At 41.7% G+C, this 20133-nt stretch overlaps 1 protein-coding gene across 4 annotated transcripts in view; it reads right to left on the bottom strand.

The window, feature by feature from the left end:
• Positions 1–421: 421 nt before the first annotated feature.
• ZNF235 (zinc finger protein 235) overlaps positions 422–20133 on the bottom strand; it is a 57736-nt gene continuing 38024 nt past the window's right edge. For all 4 annotated transcript variants that reach the window (XM_059999547.1, XM_059999551.1, XM_059999549.1 and 1 more), the window contains one exon: positions 422–4670. In XM_059999547.1, the coding sequence (XP_059855530.1) occupies positions 2701–4670 (1970 nt within the window). In that variant the 3' untranslated portion in view covers positions 422–2700. The remainder of the gene's footprint in view (positions 4671–20133) is intronic.

The following is a 20133-nucleotide window of genomic DNA, read 5'->3' as shown; positions in this document are numbered from 1 at the left end:
TGGAGGCCACACCGATTTGTAAAGACAAGCCAAGGCTGTCTGGGTTCTCAGTTCAGGTACTAGATAAACAGGTCTGCTTGTAATCACATTAGATACCCAAAGGATATAAAGGAATTCTATTATTCTTACATCTTTTCTGAGTGTTTAGAATGAGCTAAAACACTCTAATAGAAGCATTTCAAAAAATTAAAAATTTACTGTAATGGGGAATTCCCTGGTGGTCCAGTGGTTAGGACTCCACACTTTTACTACCAGTGGCCCAGGTTCCATCCCTGGTCAGGGAACTAAGATCCTGCAAGCCATGAGGTGCAGCCAAAAAAAAAAAAAAATTACTATAATGCCCTTAGGTATCTCTTATATATATATATATATATATATAAAATGACATACATGTATGATATTATTGTATGTATGGCTATGATCTGGTTACTTTTAAAGGGAGGGCATCACAGTAAATTTAGATATCATTTCATAAAAAATTCTATGTCTCTGCCCACTTTCCTCAGCATATTCTGGATATCTACTAATGTCGGTAACTATGAACTTATCTTTTCTCATTTGATTCTGCATAGTATTCCACAGAATGGCTAAGCCACAAATTATTTTTGTCAGATCCAACCGATGAATGCAACGTGTGCTATTACCAATAATGCAATGGTGAACATGCTTTATGTACATCCGTAACACAAGTTTACAGGCCATGAGATAGAGCAGTTAAGATTTAGCTGTAAGGGATTTTCATTTATTTTATTGTCCCAGTTTTACTGCTTTGGTAAAATGGATAATGGCCACTGTAAATAATTTTTCAAAAAGGTAAAGAAAAATCATCCGAACCCTCTATGCCAGAGTAAACCAGGTGGTATATTAATATCTTTCCACCTGGGACTTCCCTCCCGGCACAGTGATTGAGAATCCGCCTGCCAATGCATGGGACATGGGTTCGATCCCTGGTCCGGGAAGATCCCACATGCTGCAGAGCAACTAAGCCTGTGTGCCACAGCTACTGAGCCTGTGCTCTAGAGCCTGAGAGCCACAACTACTGAACCCGCGTGCTGCAACTACTGAGCCTAGAGCCCATGCTCCACAACAACAAAAGCCACTGCAATGAGAAGCCCGTGCACCGCGACAAAGAGTAGCCCCTGCTCACCACAACTAGAGAAAGCCCACACACAGCAACGAAGACCCAACACAGACAAAAAAAAAAAATATATCTTTCCACCTATTAGTGCTATGCACATAATCACATCTTCAGGTACACATCCCCTTATTACTTGAATTATACCAGGAAGTCTCTAACCTAGTTTTTTCGTGGATGACGAATTTTTTCCTGTCATTATACATCTATATCATATTTTTTCATGGCTATATATTAGAATATATTTATGTAAATATTTTGCTGATACTTCCTTTTTAAAAAATTCAGTATAAACATCTTTGTGTACAATCTTCCTTACTGTTGCTATAATCTCCTAAGCAAAACCTCTAATGCTAGGATTTGCCAGGGCAGACGATTTTGATACCTATTGACCAGCAAATGTTCACTCCTACTAATAGGTGTTGAACACAGAATGCTGTGTATATGACAGTTAATCTAAACTGATAACTTTAATGAAATCTCAAGCAAAATCCAAGAGGTTTTTTGTCTACCCCACCCCATTTTTAGAGGGGGAACAATGGGGGTGGAATGTGACAAAATTAATATCCTTGGTTTCTGCCAAAGCTCCTGCTTAAAGAGGTCTGGATGAAGGACCATGAATAGAAAAGGCAATGTGACCTGAGCCTGAATGGAAATAACGCAAAGAAACCGATTATTAACAATTCAAGTTTACTAAGAAACTTTTTGTTACTAGTAACTACTTTTAACACTTTCAGAGTTTCAGTAAAACCCTAAGGAATTAATTAGTGTTCAAAATTTCCAATCATATAAGTTGCAGTATGTTATTAGATTAAAAAAGTCTTTCAGTTTATAAAATACAAACTAATGATGCTAAATATTACACTGCACACAATGGGTGATTCTGTACATATAACGGAAGCTGGATGGAGGGTGGCAGCCATTCAGAACTATTGTGGATGGCTATTATATGACTCTGATTTCAGGAAATATTAATTGAAGTACAATCTTATTAAGGCGACTTGCAGGATTCTTCTTGAGTATGTTATGAATTTAGGATAGGAAGCCAACCAGAATTTTCAAATATTTGTCCTAATTAGAGGGATTTCCTCCCCTTGGTTCAGTAATTGCCAGGCACCTATTAGGAACCAAGCACAGTTCTACACAGTAGAGACAGAATGGTGAAAAACAGCCCTCCCTATGTGGAGGGTACACTGCAGTTGACATCTATTGTTTGTCCATCATTATACTTTTGTTCAAGTCCTGCCCATAACCTTCGTGTACGGTAGATGCCAATGATTCTTCTCTTGTGTCACATCTTGAGAGTCGGGGCATTCAGAGCTCTGGTATAACCACTGACCATATTCACAGAATACGTTTTCCTTCCTCTGTGAAACCTGATGTTAGTATAAAGAGTTCACCTCCCAACTGGATCTTTAAAAACACAGCATTTTACAGAACTTCTTTCCCATGAAGATTCCTTGATGTTTCCAAGTTCTGCAGGAACTTCCCACAACTACGAGCACAGACTTTCCAATAGAGATGAAGACGTGGATTAGCTGGAGGCCATGCCTCACCTTCCAATTCTACAGGTTCCCTCCAGTGTGGACCCTCTGATGGTAAACAAGATGTGACCTCTGGCTGAAGCCCTTGCAACATATATCACATATGTAAGGCCTCTCTCCGGTGTGGACCCTCTGATGGGTGTGGAAATGTGAGGCCTGGCTGAAGCCCTTACCGCACTGCTGACACGTATAGGGTTTCTCTCCCGTGTGGACCCTCTGATGAGCACTGAGCCCGGCGCTCCAGCTGAACTCTTTCCCACACTCCTCGCATTTGAATGGTTTCTCTCCAGTGTGAATTATCTGATGGACTTGGAGATTCGACCTCTGGCTGAAGGCCTTACCACATGTATCACATTTATATGGCTTCTCTCCCGTGTGGACTCTCTGATGGGCTTGAAGATGGGAGGCCTGACTGAATCGCTTCTGACACGCATCACATTTGAAGGGCTTCTCCCCCGTGTGGACACTCTGATGAGCTTGAAGGTTCGAGGCCTGACTGAAGCCCTTCCCGCACTCCTCGCACTTATAGGGTTTCTCTCCCGTGTGGACCCTCTGATGGTTGTGAAGATTCAGGCTCCAATTGAAGCGCTTCCCACACACCTCACACTTGTAGGGCTTTTCTCCAGTGTGGACTCTCTGATGGGCTTGGAAATAGGAACTCTGGCTGAAGCCCTTCCCACACACACTGCATCGAAACGGCTTCTCTCCCGTGTGAACCCTCTGGTGGCTCTGGAAGCTTGAGGCCGAACTAAAACCCTTCCCGCACTCCTCACATTTGTAGGGTTTCTCTCCCGTGTGGACGCGCTGGTGACTGTGAAGGTTGAAGCTCAGGCTGAAGCACTTGCCGCACTCCTCACATCGGTAGGGTTTCTCCTCAGTGTGGACGCGCTGGTGCGTGTGAAGATTTGAGCTACAGCTGAAGCGTTTCCCACAATCTGCACACTTGTATGGTTTCTCTCCAGTGTGGATTCTTTCGTGGGCCTGAAGGTGGGACCTCTGGGTGAAGCCCTTCCCGCACACCTCACACTTATATGGTTTCTCTCCCGTGTGGACTCTGCAGTGGATGTTGAGGTCTGTGCTACGACTGAAGCCCTTCCCGCAGCTCTCGCATCTGTAGGGCTTCTCTCCGGTGTGAATGGGCAGGTGGGCGTACAGGTGTGAGGTCTGATTAAAGCTCTTCCCGCACTCGTGGCATGAATAGGGCTTCTCCCCTGTGTGGACTCTCTGGTGAGTCTGCAGGTTTGAGCTCTGACTGAAGCCCTTCCCGCACTCGTGACACCAATAGCGTTTCTTCCCTGGGAGGACACTCTGTTGAATGGGACTAGCTGAGCTGTAACCACTGCCCTTCTCATGTATCCTGTATGTAGGGGACTTCCTGCCCAAGTGTACCTGCTGATGAAGTTCAAGGCTGGTGTGGTCACGGAATCCTTTCTCACGTTCGTTACACTGGTAGGTTTTCGGTCCAGTTTGAATGATACTGCACGGGGCCAGAGGTGATGCCTTTAAGAGATCTCTACCACACTCTCTGTTGCCGTGAGCTTTCTCTCTTTTGTACACCGTGTCATCATCGAGGTGAGGAGAGATACAACTGAAAATATTAGCACATGGAACAAATATACAGAACTTGTTTTTCACTGGAGTCAGCTTACAACTTCTCTGATAATTCTGAGTCCCATTCAGATAGAGTTTATTCCAGGAATTCTGAGCTCTCCCAGTTGGAAATTCTTGATTTTCAATAACATTAGAATGATCCTCTAGAAGAGTCATTAAACAGCTGTCTTCCACAGAAGCCTGAATGGACACTCCTGCAGGGGAGTTATGTTGTTTGGGGGACTGAGAATTCTTTCCGTGAATACTTATCACGGAGTCCTGACTTCTGGTTAATTTGCTCACAACGTGTTTCTTGATGTACCAGCACGAAAGCTCTCCCAATGAAAGGAGTCTGACTCCTGTTTCATGAAGAGTCTCCACCTCATTGTGATTCCCGGCTCCTGAAAGGAAAACAGTAAGGAATTAAGGACGGAGAGAGTGACGGCAGCAAGATGGTGGGCTAGGAAGCTCCAAGCCTCTGCTCCTGCCACGAAAACATTATAAACAAGTAGAGAGTAGTGAAAATGACTTCATAGGAATTCTGAAAAACAAAGGTCTACAGCAACCAAGAGAACGTCCAATCAAGAAAAAGCCAAATTTGAAAAGGTAGGATATTTGGGATCAGTCCAGAGTGAGGTTGCCCATATCCCTGGCAGATCTCTTAAGGATACAGACATGGGAAAGACCAAAGGCCTGGACTGAAAAGCAGCAGCTAAAAGCCAGCCAGAGGCATGGAAGTGTAATACCAAAACATATTTGATCTACCCGAAAGAACACAGAAAAGGACAAAGAGATGAACAAAATACATGAGACCTCCCCCAACAAAAGCAATTGCAAATATACCCGGTTTCAGTAAGTATATTATGTGGAAGTGCACTCCCCTAAAATCAAAAGGCAGAGATTGGCAGAGAATATAAAAAGCAAGGTTCAACTACATGCTGTCAACAAGGGATATGTTTTAAATACAAGTAAGCAAAAGAAAAAGGGTAGGAAAAGACGTATCATACAAATATCATGCAAAGCCTAAGAAAGCTGGAATGGCTAAACAGACAAAAAGACTTTACAAAATAGAGCACTCTTAGATACAAAGACATTTTATGACAAGGATCAGCAGATGTAACAATTACAAATGTATATGTATCTAATAAAGGCTCCAAAATAAATGAAACAAAAAGAGGGAACTAAAATGAGAAATGGACAAATCTACAGACTTGAAGATTTTTTACACACTTATTAGACCATTAAAAAAAATCAGCAAAGCCATACAAGATCTGAACCACTATAACCAAAACGAAACTTACAGGTCACTGCACCTAACTGCAGTACATACATTTTTTTTTCAAGTACGTATAAAACATCCATCAAGATAAACCATACCCAGGGCTATAAAACAAATTTTGAAAGATTTTTAAAGACCATAGCAGAATTAAAATCAAAACCAACACGCAGAAAAGGCCTATAAGAAATCACATGGAAACTAGAAAATATTTTGAAATAATAATGAAAGAAAATAGTATCAATTTCTGGCATGCAGTTAAACAGCACTCAGATTATTTATACCTTTAAATATTCATATAGAAAGCAAGAAAGGCCTAAAGTCAATAACCTAAGGTTCCAATTTAAGAAGCCATAAAAAGAAGAGGAAATGAAATAGTGAAAAGCAATTAAACAAGGGGGAAAAAAAATCAAGGAAAACAAACTGAATCAAGGAAAAAAATAGAAAAGACAAAATACACCATTGTAAAGCAATTATACACCAATAAAGATGTTAAAAAAAAAAAAAGACAGAAACTACCAACATCAGGCATAAAAGATGGGATATTACTAAAGATCATAAAAGGCATTAGAATAAGGGGATATATTCAACAACTTAGATAAAATATACCAATTCCCTGAAACATACAAATCTGTTACAAGAAAAGCAAAATATGTAAGTAGTTCATGAACTGAAGTCATAAATAACATTCTCACAAAAGGACCAGACAACTTCACTGGTGAATTCCACTTAGCACGTAGGAAAGGAATAATACCAGTCTTACACAAACCCTTGCAGAAGGCTGAAAAGGAGAGTATACTTTCTGAGGTATTGTGTATAATAAGGCCTGTATTACCTTGATATCAAGATAGACGAAGACATTAAGTACAAAGAAAATTACAGATCAAAATCCCTACATAATGTAAGTGCAAAAATCCTAAACAAAGAGAAAATCTTGTTTTTTCTAATACACAATAAAAGGGTACTATTAATAAGTGGGTTGAATCCTAGGAATGCGAGGTGGTTTTAACACGTGAAATCATCAGTGCTTCATGCTCCTTTAATAGCATAAAGCAGGAGGACAAGATGGCAGAGTAGAAGGACTTGAGCTCACCTCCTCTCATGAAAACACCAAAATCAATTACTTCTCAACAACCATTAACAAAAAAGACTGGAACCTATCAAAAAAGATATTCTACATCCAGAGGCAAAGAAGAAGCCATAACAAGATGGTAGGAGGGGCACTTCTGTGACACAGCCAAATCCATACCTGCCGACTGGGTGACCCACAAACTGGAAACTAATCACATCACAGAGGCTCTCCCACAGGAGAGCTCTGATCCCCATGGCAGGCTCCTCAGCCTGGGGGTCTGGCATCAAGAGGAAGAGCCCCCAGAGCATTGGGCTTTGAAGGCCAGTGGGGCTTGATTTCAGGAGCTCCACAGGACTGGGGGAAACAGAGACTCCACTCCTGGAGGGCGCACACAAGGTAGCATGTGCACCGGGACCCAGGGCAAAGCAGTGACTCCACAGGAGCCTGGGCCTGACCTACCTGTGGGTCTTGGAGGGTCTCTTGGGGAGGCAGGGGTCAGCTGTGATCCACTGCAGGGGCAAGGACACTGGTGGGGGAGCCCCCAGGGAATATTCCTCAGCGTGCGCTCTCCTGGAGGTCACCATTTTGGCACCAAGACCTGTCCCCACCCAACAGCCTTCAGGCTCCAGTGCTGGGATGCCTCAGGCTAAACAGCCAACAGGGTGGGAACACAGCCCCACCCATCAACAGACGGGCTGCCTAAAGTCATCCTGAGCCCACAGTCACTTTTTGACATGTCCCTGTCCATCAGAAAGGCCTGCACAAGCCCCTGCACCAACCCCACCCACCAGGGGGCAGAAACCAGATGCAAGAAGTACAATCTGCAGCCTGTGGAATGGAGACCATAAACACAAAGTTAGACAAAATGAGATGGAAGAGAAATATGTTGCAGATGAAGGAAGAAGATAAAACTCTAGAAGAACAACTAAGTGAAGTGGAGATAGGCAATCTGCCTGAAAAAGAATTCAGAATAATGATAGTAAAGATGATCCAAGATCGTGGAAAAAGAATGGAGGCACAGACCAAGAAGATACAAGAAATTTTAAAGAACAGATGAACAATAACTGAAATGAAAAATATACTATCAGGAATCAACAGCAGAATAATAGAGGCAGAAGAACCAATAAGTAGCTGGAAGACAGAATGGTGGAAATCACTGCTGCAGAACGGAATTAAAAAAGAAGAATGAAAAGAAATGACAGTCTGAGACCTCTGGGACAACATTAAATGCCACCAACATTTGCATTATAGGAGTCCCAGAAGTAGGAGAGAGAGATAAAGGGCCTGAGAAAATATTTGAAGAGATAAGGGACTTCCCTGGTGGTGCAGTGGTTAAGAATCTGCCTGCCAATGTAGGGGACCAGAGTCCTGGTCCGGGAAGAGCCCACATGCCGTGGAGCAACTAAGCCCATGTGCCACAACTACTGAGCCTGCATGCCACAACTACTGAAACCCATGTGCCTAGAGCCCATGCTCTACAACAAGCCACCGCAATGAGAAGCCTGTACACCGTGACGAAGAGTAGCCGCTGCTCGCCACAACTACAGAAAGCCCAGGCTCAGCAACAAAGACCCAATGCAGCCAAAAATAAATAAATAAATTTTTAAAAAAAGAGAGAAGAGCCAAAAACTTCCCTAAAATGGGAAAGGAAACACTCAAGTCCAGGAAGTGCAGAGAGTCCCATACTGGATAAACACAAGGAGGAACAAGCTGAGACACATATTAGTCAAACTGACAAAAATTAAAGACAGACAAAATATTAAAAGCAACAAGGGAAAAGCAACAAATAACATACAAGGGAATTCCCATAAGGTTATCAGTTGATTTTTCAGCAGAAACTCTGCAGGCCAGAAGGGAGTGCCAGGATATATTTAAAGTGATGAAAGGAAAAAACTTACAACCAAGAATACTCTACCCAGCAAGGCTCTTGTTCAGATTCGATGGAGAAATCAAAAGCTTTACAGACAAGCAAAAGCTAAGAGAATCCAGCACCACAAAACCAGCTTTATAACAAATGCTAAAGGAACTTGTCTAGGTGAAAAAAAAAAAAAGCCCACAACTAGAAACAAGAAAACTACGAATGGAAAAGCTCACTAGTAAAGGCAAACGCATAGTAAAGGTAGGATATCATCCACACACAAATATATCAAAACCAGCAGAGGAGAGTACAAATGGGGAATATTGGAAAAGCATTTGAAATTAATAGACCTGCGACTTATAGCAGTCTGTGTATATATACAAGATTGTTTTCTCAAAACCTCATGGTAGGGGGACCTTGAAGATGGCGGAAGAGTAAGACGCGGAGATCACCTTCCTCCCCACAGATACACCAGAAATACATCTACACGTGGAACAACTCCTACAGAACACCTACTGAAGGCTGGCAGAAGACCTCAGACCTCCCAAACGGCAAGAAACTCCCCACGTACCTGGGTAGGGCAAAAGAAAAAAAAGAAAAAACAGAGACAAAAGAATAGGGACGGCACCTGCACCAGTGGGAGGGAGCTGTGAAGGAAGAAAAGTTTCCACACACTAGGAAGCCCCTTCGCGAGCGGAGACTGCGGGAGGCGGAGGGGGGAGCTTCGAAGCCGCGGAGGAGTGCACAGCAACGGGTGCGGAGGGCAAAGCGGGGAGATTCCCGCACAGAGGATCGGTGCCGACCGGCACTCACCAGCCCGAGAGGCTTGTCTGCTCACCCGCCGGGGCGGGCGGGGCTGCGAGCTGAGGCTCTGAGGCTTGGGTTTCGGTTTCGGACCAAGCGCAGGGAGAGGGTTGGCGGCTTGAACATAGCCTGAAGGGGTTAGTGAACCGCAGCTAGCCGGGAGGGAGTCCGGGGAAAAGTCTGCACCTGCCGAAGACGCAAGAGACTTTTCCTTCCCTCTTTGTTTCCTGGTGCGTGAGGAGAGGGGTTTAAGAGCGCTGCTTAAAGGAGCTCCAGAGACGGGCGCAAGCCGCGGCTAAAGGCGCGGACCCCAGAGACGGGCGCGAGCCGCGGCTGAAAGCGCAGACCACAGAGAGGGGCGGGAGACGCTAAGGCTGCTGCTGCCGCCGCCACCAAGGGGCCTGTGTGCGAGCACAGGTCACTCTCCACACCCCTCGTCCGCGGAGCCTGTGCAGCCCGCCACTGCCAGGTTCCCGGGATCCAGGGACAACTTCCCAGGGAGAACGCACGGCGGGCCTCAGGCTGGTGCAAAGTCACGCTAGACTTTGCCGCCGCAGGCCCGCCCCGCACTCCGTGCCCCTCCCTCCCCGCCGGCCTGAGTGAGCCAGAGCCCCCGAATCAGCGGCTCCTTTAACCCCGTCCTGTCTGAGCAAAAAACAGATGCCCTCCAGCGACCTACACGCAGAGGCAGGGCCAAATCCAAAGCTGAGCCCCTGTGAGCACAAAGAAGAGAAAGGGAAATCTCTCCCAGCAGCCTCAGAAGCAGCGGATTAAAGCTCCACAATCAACTTGATATACAGGAGGGGGACTTTAGGAGCAAGATCTATGATTTTTTTCCCTTTTCCTCTTTCTGTGAATGTGTATGTGTATGTTTTTGTGTGAGATCTTGTCTGTATAGTCTTGCTTCCACCATTTGTCCTAGGGTTCTATCCGTCCATGGTTTTTTTAAAAAACTTTTTTCTTAATAATTTTAATTTTAATAACGTTATTATACTTTACCTTCGTTCGTTCTTTCTTTCTTTCCTTCCTTCCTTCCCTCCTTTAGACAACGAATCATCCGAAATTGAGGAGGTAGTCTCTGACAGCAAGATTTATAATTTTTCCCCCTTTACCTCTTTTAGTGAGGGTGTATGTGTATGCTTCTGTGTAAGATTTTGTCTGTATAGCTTTGCTTCCAACATTTGTCCTAGGTTCTATCTGTCCCTTTTTTTTTCTGATAAGAATTTTTTAATTCAATAATTTTATTATACTTTTATTTTTACTGTATCTTTTCTTTCTTTTTCCTTCTTTCCTTCTTTCCCTCCTTCCTTCCTTCCTCCCTCCCTCCCTGCTTTCTTTCCTTCTTTCTTTCTTTCTTCCTTCCCTCCCTCCTTTCCTTCTTTCCTCATACTTCTACTAATTCCCTCTACTTTTTCTCCCTTTTATTCTGAGCCGTGTGGATGAAAGGCTCTTGCTGCTCCAGCCAGGAGTCAGGGCTCTGCCTCTGAGGTAGGAGAGCCAACTTCAGGACACTGGTCAACAAGAGACCTCCCAGCTCCACATAATATCAAACAGCGAAAATCTCCCAGAGACCTCCATCTTAACACCAGCACCCAGCTTCACTCAACGACCAGCAAGCCACAGTGCTGGACAATCTATGCCACACAACTAGCAACACAGGAACACAACCCCACCCATTAGCAGAGAGGCTGCCTAAAATCATAATAAGGCCACAGACACCCCAAAACACACCACCAGACGTGAACCTGCCCACTAGAGAGACAAGATCCAGCCTCATCCACCACAACACTGGCACTAGTCCCCTCCACCAGGAAGCCTACACAACCCACTGAACCAACCTTAGCCACTGGAGACAGACATCAAAAACAGCAGGAACTACGAACCTGCAGTCTGCAAAAAGGAGACCCCAAACACAGTAAGATAAGCAAAATGAGAAGACAGAAAAACACAGAGCAGATAAAGGAGCAAATTCAAATGCACCAGACCCAACAAATGAAGAGGAAATAGGCAGTCTACCTGAAAAAGAATTCAGAATAATGATAGTAAGGATGATCTGAAATCTTGGAAATAGAATGGACAAAATGCAAGAAACAGTTAACAAGGACCTAGAAGAAGCAAAGATGAAACAAGCAACGATGAACAACACAATAAATGAAATTAAAAGTAGTCTAGATGGGATCAATAGCAGAATAACTGAGGCAGACGAACGGATAAGTGACCTGGAGGATAAAATAGTGGAAAGAACTACTGCAGAGCAGAATAAAGAATGAAAAGAACTGAGGACAGTCTCAGAGACCTCTGGGACAACATTAAACGCACCAACATTCGAATTATATGGGTTCCAGAAGAAGAGAAAAAGAAAGGGACTGAGAAAATATTTGAAGAGATTATAGTTGAAAACTTCCCTAATATGGGAAAGGAAATAGTTAATCAAGTCCAGGAAGCACAGAGAGTCCCATACAGGATAAATACAAGGAGAAATATGCCAAGACACATATTAATCAAACTGTCAAAATACAAAGAAAGCATATTAAAAGCAGCAAGGGAAAAACAACAAATAACACATAAGGGAATCTCCATAAGGTTAATAGCTGATCTCTCAGCAGAAACCCTGCAAGCCAGAAGGGAGTGGCAGGACATACTGAAAGTGATGAAGGAGAAAAACCTGCAACCAAGACTACTCTACCCAGCAAGGATCTCATTCAGATTTGATGGAGAAATTAAAACCTTTACAGACAAGCAAAAGCTGAGAGAGTTCAGCACCACCAAACCAGCTTTACAACAAATGCTAAAGGTTCTTCTCTAGGCAAGAAACAAAAGAGAAGGAAAAGACCTCTAATAACGAACCCAAAACAATTTAGAAAATGGGAATAGGAACATACGTATCGATAATTACCTTAAATGTAAATGGACTAAATGCTCCCACCAAAAGACACAGATTGGCTGAATGGATACAAAAACAAGACCCTTATATATGCTGTCTACAAGAGACCCACTTCAGACCTAGAGACACATACAGACTGAAAGTAAGGGGATGGAAAAAGATATTCCATGCAAATGGAAAACAAAAGAAAGCTGGAGTAGCAATTCTCATATCAGACAAAATAGACTTTAAAATAAAGACTATTAAAAGAGACAAAGAAGGACACTACATAATGATTAAGGGATCGATCCAAGAAGAAGATATAACAATTGTAAATATTTATGCACCCAACATAGGAGCACTTCAATACATAAGGCAAATACTAACAGCCATAAAAGGGGAAATCGACAGTAACACATTCATAGTAGGGGACTTCAACACCCCACTTTCACCAAAGGACAGATCATCCAAAATGAAAATAAATAAGGAAACACAAGCTTTAAATGATACATTAAACAAGATGGACTTAATTGATATTTATAGGACACTCCATCCAAAAACAACAGAATACACATTTTTCTCAAGTGCTCATGGAACATTCTCCAGGATAGATCATATCTTGGGTCACAAATCAAGCCTTGGTAAATTTAACAAAACTGAAATTGTATCAAGTACCTTTTCCGACCACAACGCCATGAGACTAGGTATCAATTACAGGAAAAGATCTGTAAAAAATACAAACACATGGAGGCTAAACAATACACTACTTAATAATGAAGTGATCACTGAAGAAATCAAAGAGGAAATAAAAAAATACCTAGAAACGAATGACAATGGACACACAACGACTCAAAACCTATGGGATGCAGCAAAAGCAGTTCTAAGGGGGAAGTTTATAGCAATACAAGCCCACCTTAAGAAGCAGGAATCATCTCGAATAAACAACCTAACCGTGCACCTCAAGCAATTAGAGAAAGAAGAACAAAAAAACCCCAAAGCTAGCAGAAGGAAAGAAATCATAAAAATCAGATCAGAAATAAATGAAAAAGAGGGGCTTCCCTGGTGGCGCAGTGGTTGAGAGTCCGCCTGCCGATGCAGGGGACGCAGGTTCGTGCCCCGGTCCGGGAAGATCCCACATGCCGCGGAGCGGCTGGGCCCGTGACCCATGGCCGCTGAGCCTGGGCGTCCGGAGCCTGTGCTCCGCAACGGGAGAGGCCACAACAGTGAGAGGCCCGTGTACCACAAAAAAAAAAAAAAAAAAAAAAAAGAAATAAATGAAAAAGAAATGAAGGAAACAATAGCAAAGATCAATAAAACTAAAAGCTGGTTCTTTGAGAAGACAAACAAAATAGATAAACCACTAGCCAGACTCATCAAGAAAAAAAGGGAGAAGACTCAAATCAATAGAATTAGAAATGAAAAAGGAGAGGTAACAACTGACACTGCAGAAATAAAAAAGATCATGAGAGATTACTACAAGCAACTCTATGCCAATAAAATGGACAATCTGGAAGAAATGGACAAATTCTTAGAAATGCACAAACTGCCAAGACTGAATCAGGAAGAAATAGAAAATATGAACAGACTAATCACAAGCACTGAAATTGAAACTGTGATTAAAAATCTTCCAACAAACAAAAGCCCAGGACCAGATGGCTTCACAGGCGAATTCTATCAAACATTTAGAGAAGAGCTAACACCTATCCTTCTCAAACTCTTCCAAAATATAGCAGAGGGAGGAACACTCCCAAACTCCTTCTACGAGGCCACCATCACCTTGATACCAAAACCAGACAAGGATGTCACAAAGAAAGAAAACTACAGGCCAATATCACTGATGAACATAGATGCAAAAATCCTCAACAAAATACTAGCAAACAGAATCCAACAGCACATTAAAAGGATCATACACCATGATCAAGTGGGGTTTATTCCAGGAATGCAAGGATTCTTCAATATATGCAAATCAATCAGTGTGATAAACCATATTAACAAATTGAAGGAGAAAAATCATATGATCATCTCAATAGATGCAGAGAAAGCTTTTGACAAAATTCAACACCCATTTATGATAAAAACCCTGCAGAAAGTAGGCATAGAGGGAACTTTCCTCAACATAATAAAGGCCATATATGACAAGCCCACAGCCAACATCATCCTCAATGGTGAATAATTGAAAGCATTTCCACTAAGATCAGGAACAAGACAAGGTTGCCCACTCTCACCACTCTTATTCAACACAGTTTTGGAAGTTTTAGCCACAGCAATCAGAGAAGAAAAGGAAATAAAAGGAATCCAAATCGGAAAAGAAGAAGTAAAGCTGTCACTGTTTGCAGATGACATAATCCTATACACAGAGAATCCTAAAGATGCTACCAGAAAACTACTAGAGCTAATCAATGAATTTGGTAAAGTGGCAGGATACAAAATTAATGCACAGAAATCTCTGGCATTCCTATATACTAATGATGAAAAATCTGAAAGTGAAATCAAGAAAACACTCCCATTTACCACTGCAACAAAAAGAATAAAATATCTAGGAATAAACCTACCTAAGGAGACAAAAGGCCTGTATGCAGAAAATTATAAGACACTGATGAAAGAAATTAAAGATGATACAAACAGATGGAGAGATATACCATGTTCTTGGATTGGAAGAATCAACATTGTGAAAATGACTCTACTACACAAAGCAATCTATAGATTCAATGCAATCCCTATCAAACTACCACTGGCATTTTTCACAGAACTAGAACAAAAAATTTTGCAATTTGTATGGAAACACAAAAGATCCCGAATAGCCAAAGCAATCTTGAGAACGAAAAAAGGAACTGGAGGAATCAGGCTCCCTGACTTCAGACTATACTACAAAGCTACAGTTATCAAGGCGGTATGGTACTGGCACAAAAACAGAAAGATAGATCAATGGAACAGGATAGAAAGCCCAGAGATAAACCCACGCACATATGGACACCTTATCTTTGATAAAGGTGGCAGGAATGTACGGTGGAGAAAGCACAGCCTATTCAATAAGTGGTGCTGGGAAAACTGGACAGGTACTTTTAAAAGTATGAGATTAGATCACTCCCTAACACCATACATAAAAATAAGCTCAAAATGGATGAAAGACCTAAATGTAAGGCCAGAAACTATCAAACTCTTAGAGGAAAACATAGGCAGAACACTCTATGACATAAATCACAGCAAGATCCTTTCTGACCCACCTCCTAGAGTAATGGAAATAAAAACAAAAATAAACAAATGGGACCTAATGAAACTTCAAAGCTTTTGCACAGCAAAGGAAACCATAAACAAGACCAAAAGACAACCCTCAGAATGGGAGAAAATATTTGCAAATGAAGCAACCGACAAAGGATTAATCTCCAAAATTTACACGCAGCTCATGCAGCTCAATAACAAAAAAACAAACAACCCAATCCAAAAATGGGCAGAAGACCTAAATAGACATTTCTCCAAAGAAGATATACAGACTGCCAACAAACACATGAAAGAATGCTCAACATCATTAATCATTAGAGAAATGCAAATCAAAACTACAATGAGATATCATCTCACACCAGTCAGAATGGCCATCATCAAAAAATCTAGAAACAATAAATGCTGGAGAGGGTGTGGAGAAAAGGGAACACTCTTGCACTGCTGGTGGGAATGTGAATTGGTTCAGCCACTATGGAGAACAGTATGGAGGTTCCTTAAAAAACTACAAATAGAACTACCATATGACCCAGCAATCCCACTACTGGGCATATACCCTGAGAAAACCAAAATTCAAAAAGAGTCATGTACCAAAATGTTCATTGCAGCTCTATTTACAATAGCCCGGAGATGGAAACAACCTAAGTGCCCGTCATCGGATGAATGGATAAAGAAGATGTGGCACATATATACAATGGAATATTACTCAGCCATAAAAAGAAACGAAATTGAGCTATTTGTAATGAGGTGGATAGACCTAGAGTGTGTCATACAGAGTGAAGTAAGTCAGAAAGAAAAAGACAAATACCATATGCTAACACATATATATGGAATTTAAGGAAAAAAAAATGCCATGAAGAACCTAGGGGTAAGGCAGGAATAAAGACGCAGACCTCCTAGAGAACGGACTTGAGGTTATGGGGAGGGGGAAGGGTGAGCTGTGACAGGGCGAGAGAGAGTCATGGACATATACACACTAACAAACGTAGTAAGGTAGATAGCTAGTGGGAAGCAGCCGCATGGCACAGGGATATTGGCTCGGTGCTTTGTGACAGCCTGGAGGGGTGGGATAGGGAGGGTGGGAGGGAGGGAGACGCAAGAGGGAAGACATATGGGAACATATGTTTATGTATGACTGATTCACTTTGTTATAAAGCAGAAACTAACACACCATTGTAAAGCAATTATACCCCAATAAAGATGTTTAAAAAAAAAAAAAACCTCATGGTAACTGCAAACCAAAAATCTACAATAGATACACAAAAAAAGAAAAAGGAATCCAAACAACACAAAAGATAGTCATCAAATCACAAGAAAAGAGAACAGAAGAGGAAGGGAAGCAAAAAGACCTACGAAAACGGTCCCAAAAGAATTAACAACATGGCAGTAAGAATATACGTATCAGTAATTACCTCAAACCTAAATGGATTGAATACTCCAACCAAAACACACAGACTGGCTGAATGGATACAAAAATGAGACCTGGATATCAACGTATGTTTTCTCCAAGAGACCCAATTCACATCTAGCGACACATGAAGACTGAAAGTGAGGGGATGAAAAAAGATACTCCATGCAAATGGGAATCAAAAGAAAGCTGGAGCAGCAATACTCATATCAGCCAAAATAGACTTTAAAATAAAGACTGTTACAAGAGATAAGGAAGGGGGCTTCCCTGGTGGCGCAGTGCTTGGGAGTCCACCTGCTGATGCATGCGACGCGGGTTCATGCCCCGGTCCAGGAGGATCCCATGTGCCACGGAGTGGCTGGGCCTGTGGGCCATGGCTGCTGGGCCTGCGCATCCAGAGCCTGTGCTCCGCGACAGGAGGGGCTGCAGCAGTGGGAGGCCCGTGTACTGCAAAAAAAAAAAAAAAAAAAAAAAAAAAAGATAAGGAAGGACACTACATAATGATTCAAGGGATCAATCCAAGAAGATATAACGATTGTAAATATATATATGCACCCCACATAGAAGCACCTCAATATATAAGGCAAATGCTAACAGCCATAAAAGGAGAAATTGACAGTAACACAATAATAGTGAGGGACTTTAACACCTCACTTACATCAATGGACTGATCATCCAGCCAGAAAATCAATAGGGAAACACAGGCCTTAAATGACCCATTAGACCAGATGGACTTAACTGATATTTATAGGGCATTCCATCCCAAAGCAACAGAATACATATTCTTCTCAAGTGCACATGAAACATTCTCCGGGATAGATCACATGCTGGGCCACAAAGCAAGTCTCAGTAAATTTAAGAAAACTGAAATCATATCAAGTATCTTTTCCGACAACAATGCTATGAGATTAGAAATCAACTATAAGAAAAAAACCTATAAAAATCACAAACACATAGAGGCTAAACAGTATGTTACTAAACAACCAATGGATCACTGAACAAATCAAAGAAGAAATTAAAAAAAAAAACCTAGGGACAAATGAAAGTGAAAGCACAATGATCCAAAACCTATGGGACAAAGCAAAAGCAGTTCTACGAGGAAGTTTATAGCAATACAGTCTTACCTCAGGAAACAAGAAAAATCTCAAACAACCCAACTTTGCACCTAAAGCAACTAGAGAAAGAACAAACAAAACCCAAAGTTTGTAAAAGGAAAGAAATCATGAAGATGAGACCAGAAATAGAGAGGAAGAAAACAAAAGATCAATGAAACTAAAATCTGGTTCTTTGAAAAGATAAACAAAGTTCATAAGCCTTTAGCCCAACTCATCAAGGAAAAAAGGGAGAGGGTTCAAATCAATAAAAATATTTACACAGAAAAAAAAGCATAAAGGAGAAACTCTTACAATTGTCTGAAAAAATGCGAATAAGCATTTGACAAATTACCATACCCACACATGACAAAAATGCACATTAAATAAGAAATGAAAGGAACTCAGTCCATTAAGGACGCTAAAAAATCACCTCCAGTTAACACCATGCTCAGTGAGGAAAGACTGAATGCTGTCTACCTGCATTCAGGCAGAAGGAAACAAGAGGCATACAGATTGGAAAGGAAAGTAAAATAATGTATTTACAGAAGTTATAAATCTATATATAGAAAAATCTTTAGGAATGTACAAAAATGCTTCTAGAACACGTGAATATAGGAAGATTGCAGGCTACAAGAATTGATGTACAAAAATCAACTCTATTCCGACAAGCAAATAATTGAAAAACAATTAATTCCATTTATATAGCATCAAAACACAAAACACTTCTGAAAAATTAGAGATACAATTCCTATAGGCTACATGCTATAAAAGGTGACACTGTGATTTATAATAAATGTTTCATCTTCTCCCATGGTTCCTGGCTCACAGCTCCCAAAACCCTTGGAATTTCCTGAGAGAGAAGAGCAATCAGAGCATCTTTTGTTCTAATATTTAGTCTTTTATCCTCTGTTCCTGAAATGGCTTCAGAGCCCTAAGGGTGAAATGGGTGTCTTCTTATTCATGATGAGCCCTGGGATGCTGAACCTATGATTAAGGCCAACCAGATCTTCAAATTTACTCAGTTGAATTTTGTTTTTTTATCAGATTGGTGGCAGTGACAAGATCCCAAGTGGAACTTCTGAACGCATTCAGAAGAAATACAGACACGGCGCCCTGGAGAACCATTCTGAGTTCAGTCTTTCTTGCCGTTCCTGAGGGCTGCTGGTACATGTTACAAGTGTTTCAGAAATTGTGTGATATCTCCTGCTATAAAATGTCTGTCACCTAAATTGAGGCTCACACCAAAAGGACTGAACCCTAGCATCAGGGAACTGCCCTCGCTTCTCAGGCAAAGGTAGCAGCAGTAGAATCTATAGATTGTGGGGCATGTGGATGAAGTCCATTCTGCTTCTGCAAAGAAAGACCCCTCAATGCCAAACTTTTGCCACGCCGATGTCCTTGTCACCTGGCAACAGTCTGCTCCTGTGTCAGATAAACTGAGACAGGTAAACAATGGCTCTGGGAAAACTAAGATATATATGGCCACTTGGTTCTTCCCAGCTCCCTGGCAAGCCCCATTTTTTGGTGTTTGCATTCCTTCACCCACCACAGTGCATTTAAAAAAAACTTTTTTTTTAAGTCAAAACTCTCTGTACAGCCTGGCCACTATGGTAAATAATACTGTATTGCATATATGAAAGCTGCTAAGAGTAGATTTTAAAAGTTATCATCACAAGAAAAAAAATTATAACTGTGTGGTGACGGATGTTAACTAGACTCATCGTGGTGATAGTTTCGAGACATACACAAATGTTGATTCATTATGTTGGACATCTGAAATTAATGTTATATGTTAATTATATCTCAATTTTTAAAATTAAAGAAAAACTATCTTTGTCCCTGGAGGCGTCCTCTTTCTGGACCCTCTGATTACTTTGCAGCTGGACTTCATTCAAGTGCCACTCACTATGCGTCATCGGTCTGGATGTTTTCCAGATAGTAAAGCCTTTCCCTGCTGCAAGACCAATGCCCTCATCGTGGCAAAGGCACTATTAAAGAAGGTGTTTCCTGCCTGGGGTACACCTTCCACAATCTCCAGTGATCTAGGTACCCGCCTCACTGGGTATATCACACAGAAACCTTGTAAACTTCTTGGAATGATCACTGCCCTACTGGCTTCAATCATCAGGCAAGGTCAAGAGAACTAATGGAAAAAACCAGATTCAAGCAAAACGAGTGTTAATTATGTGGGACGACATGAACTGGGGAGGATGCTCTGATATTTTCGTTTTCCCATTTTAAGGAGACCTTGATCTCTTAAGTTATATATGACT

This window comes from Delphinus delphis, chromosome 20, assembly GCF_949987515.2.
Source record: "Delphinus delphis chromosome 20, mDelDel1.2, whole genome shotgun sequence".
NCBI lineage: Eukaryota > Metazoa > Chordata > Mammalia > Artiodactyla > Delphinidae > Delphinus > Delphinus delphis.
The sequence above is the reverse complement of the archived record's forward strand: the minus strand, read 5'-3'. Positions and strand labels throughout refer to the sequence as shown.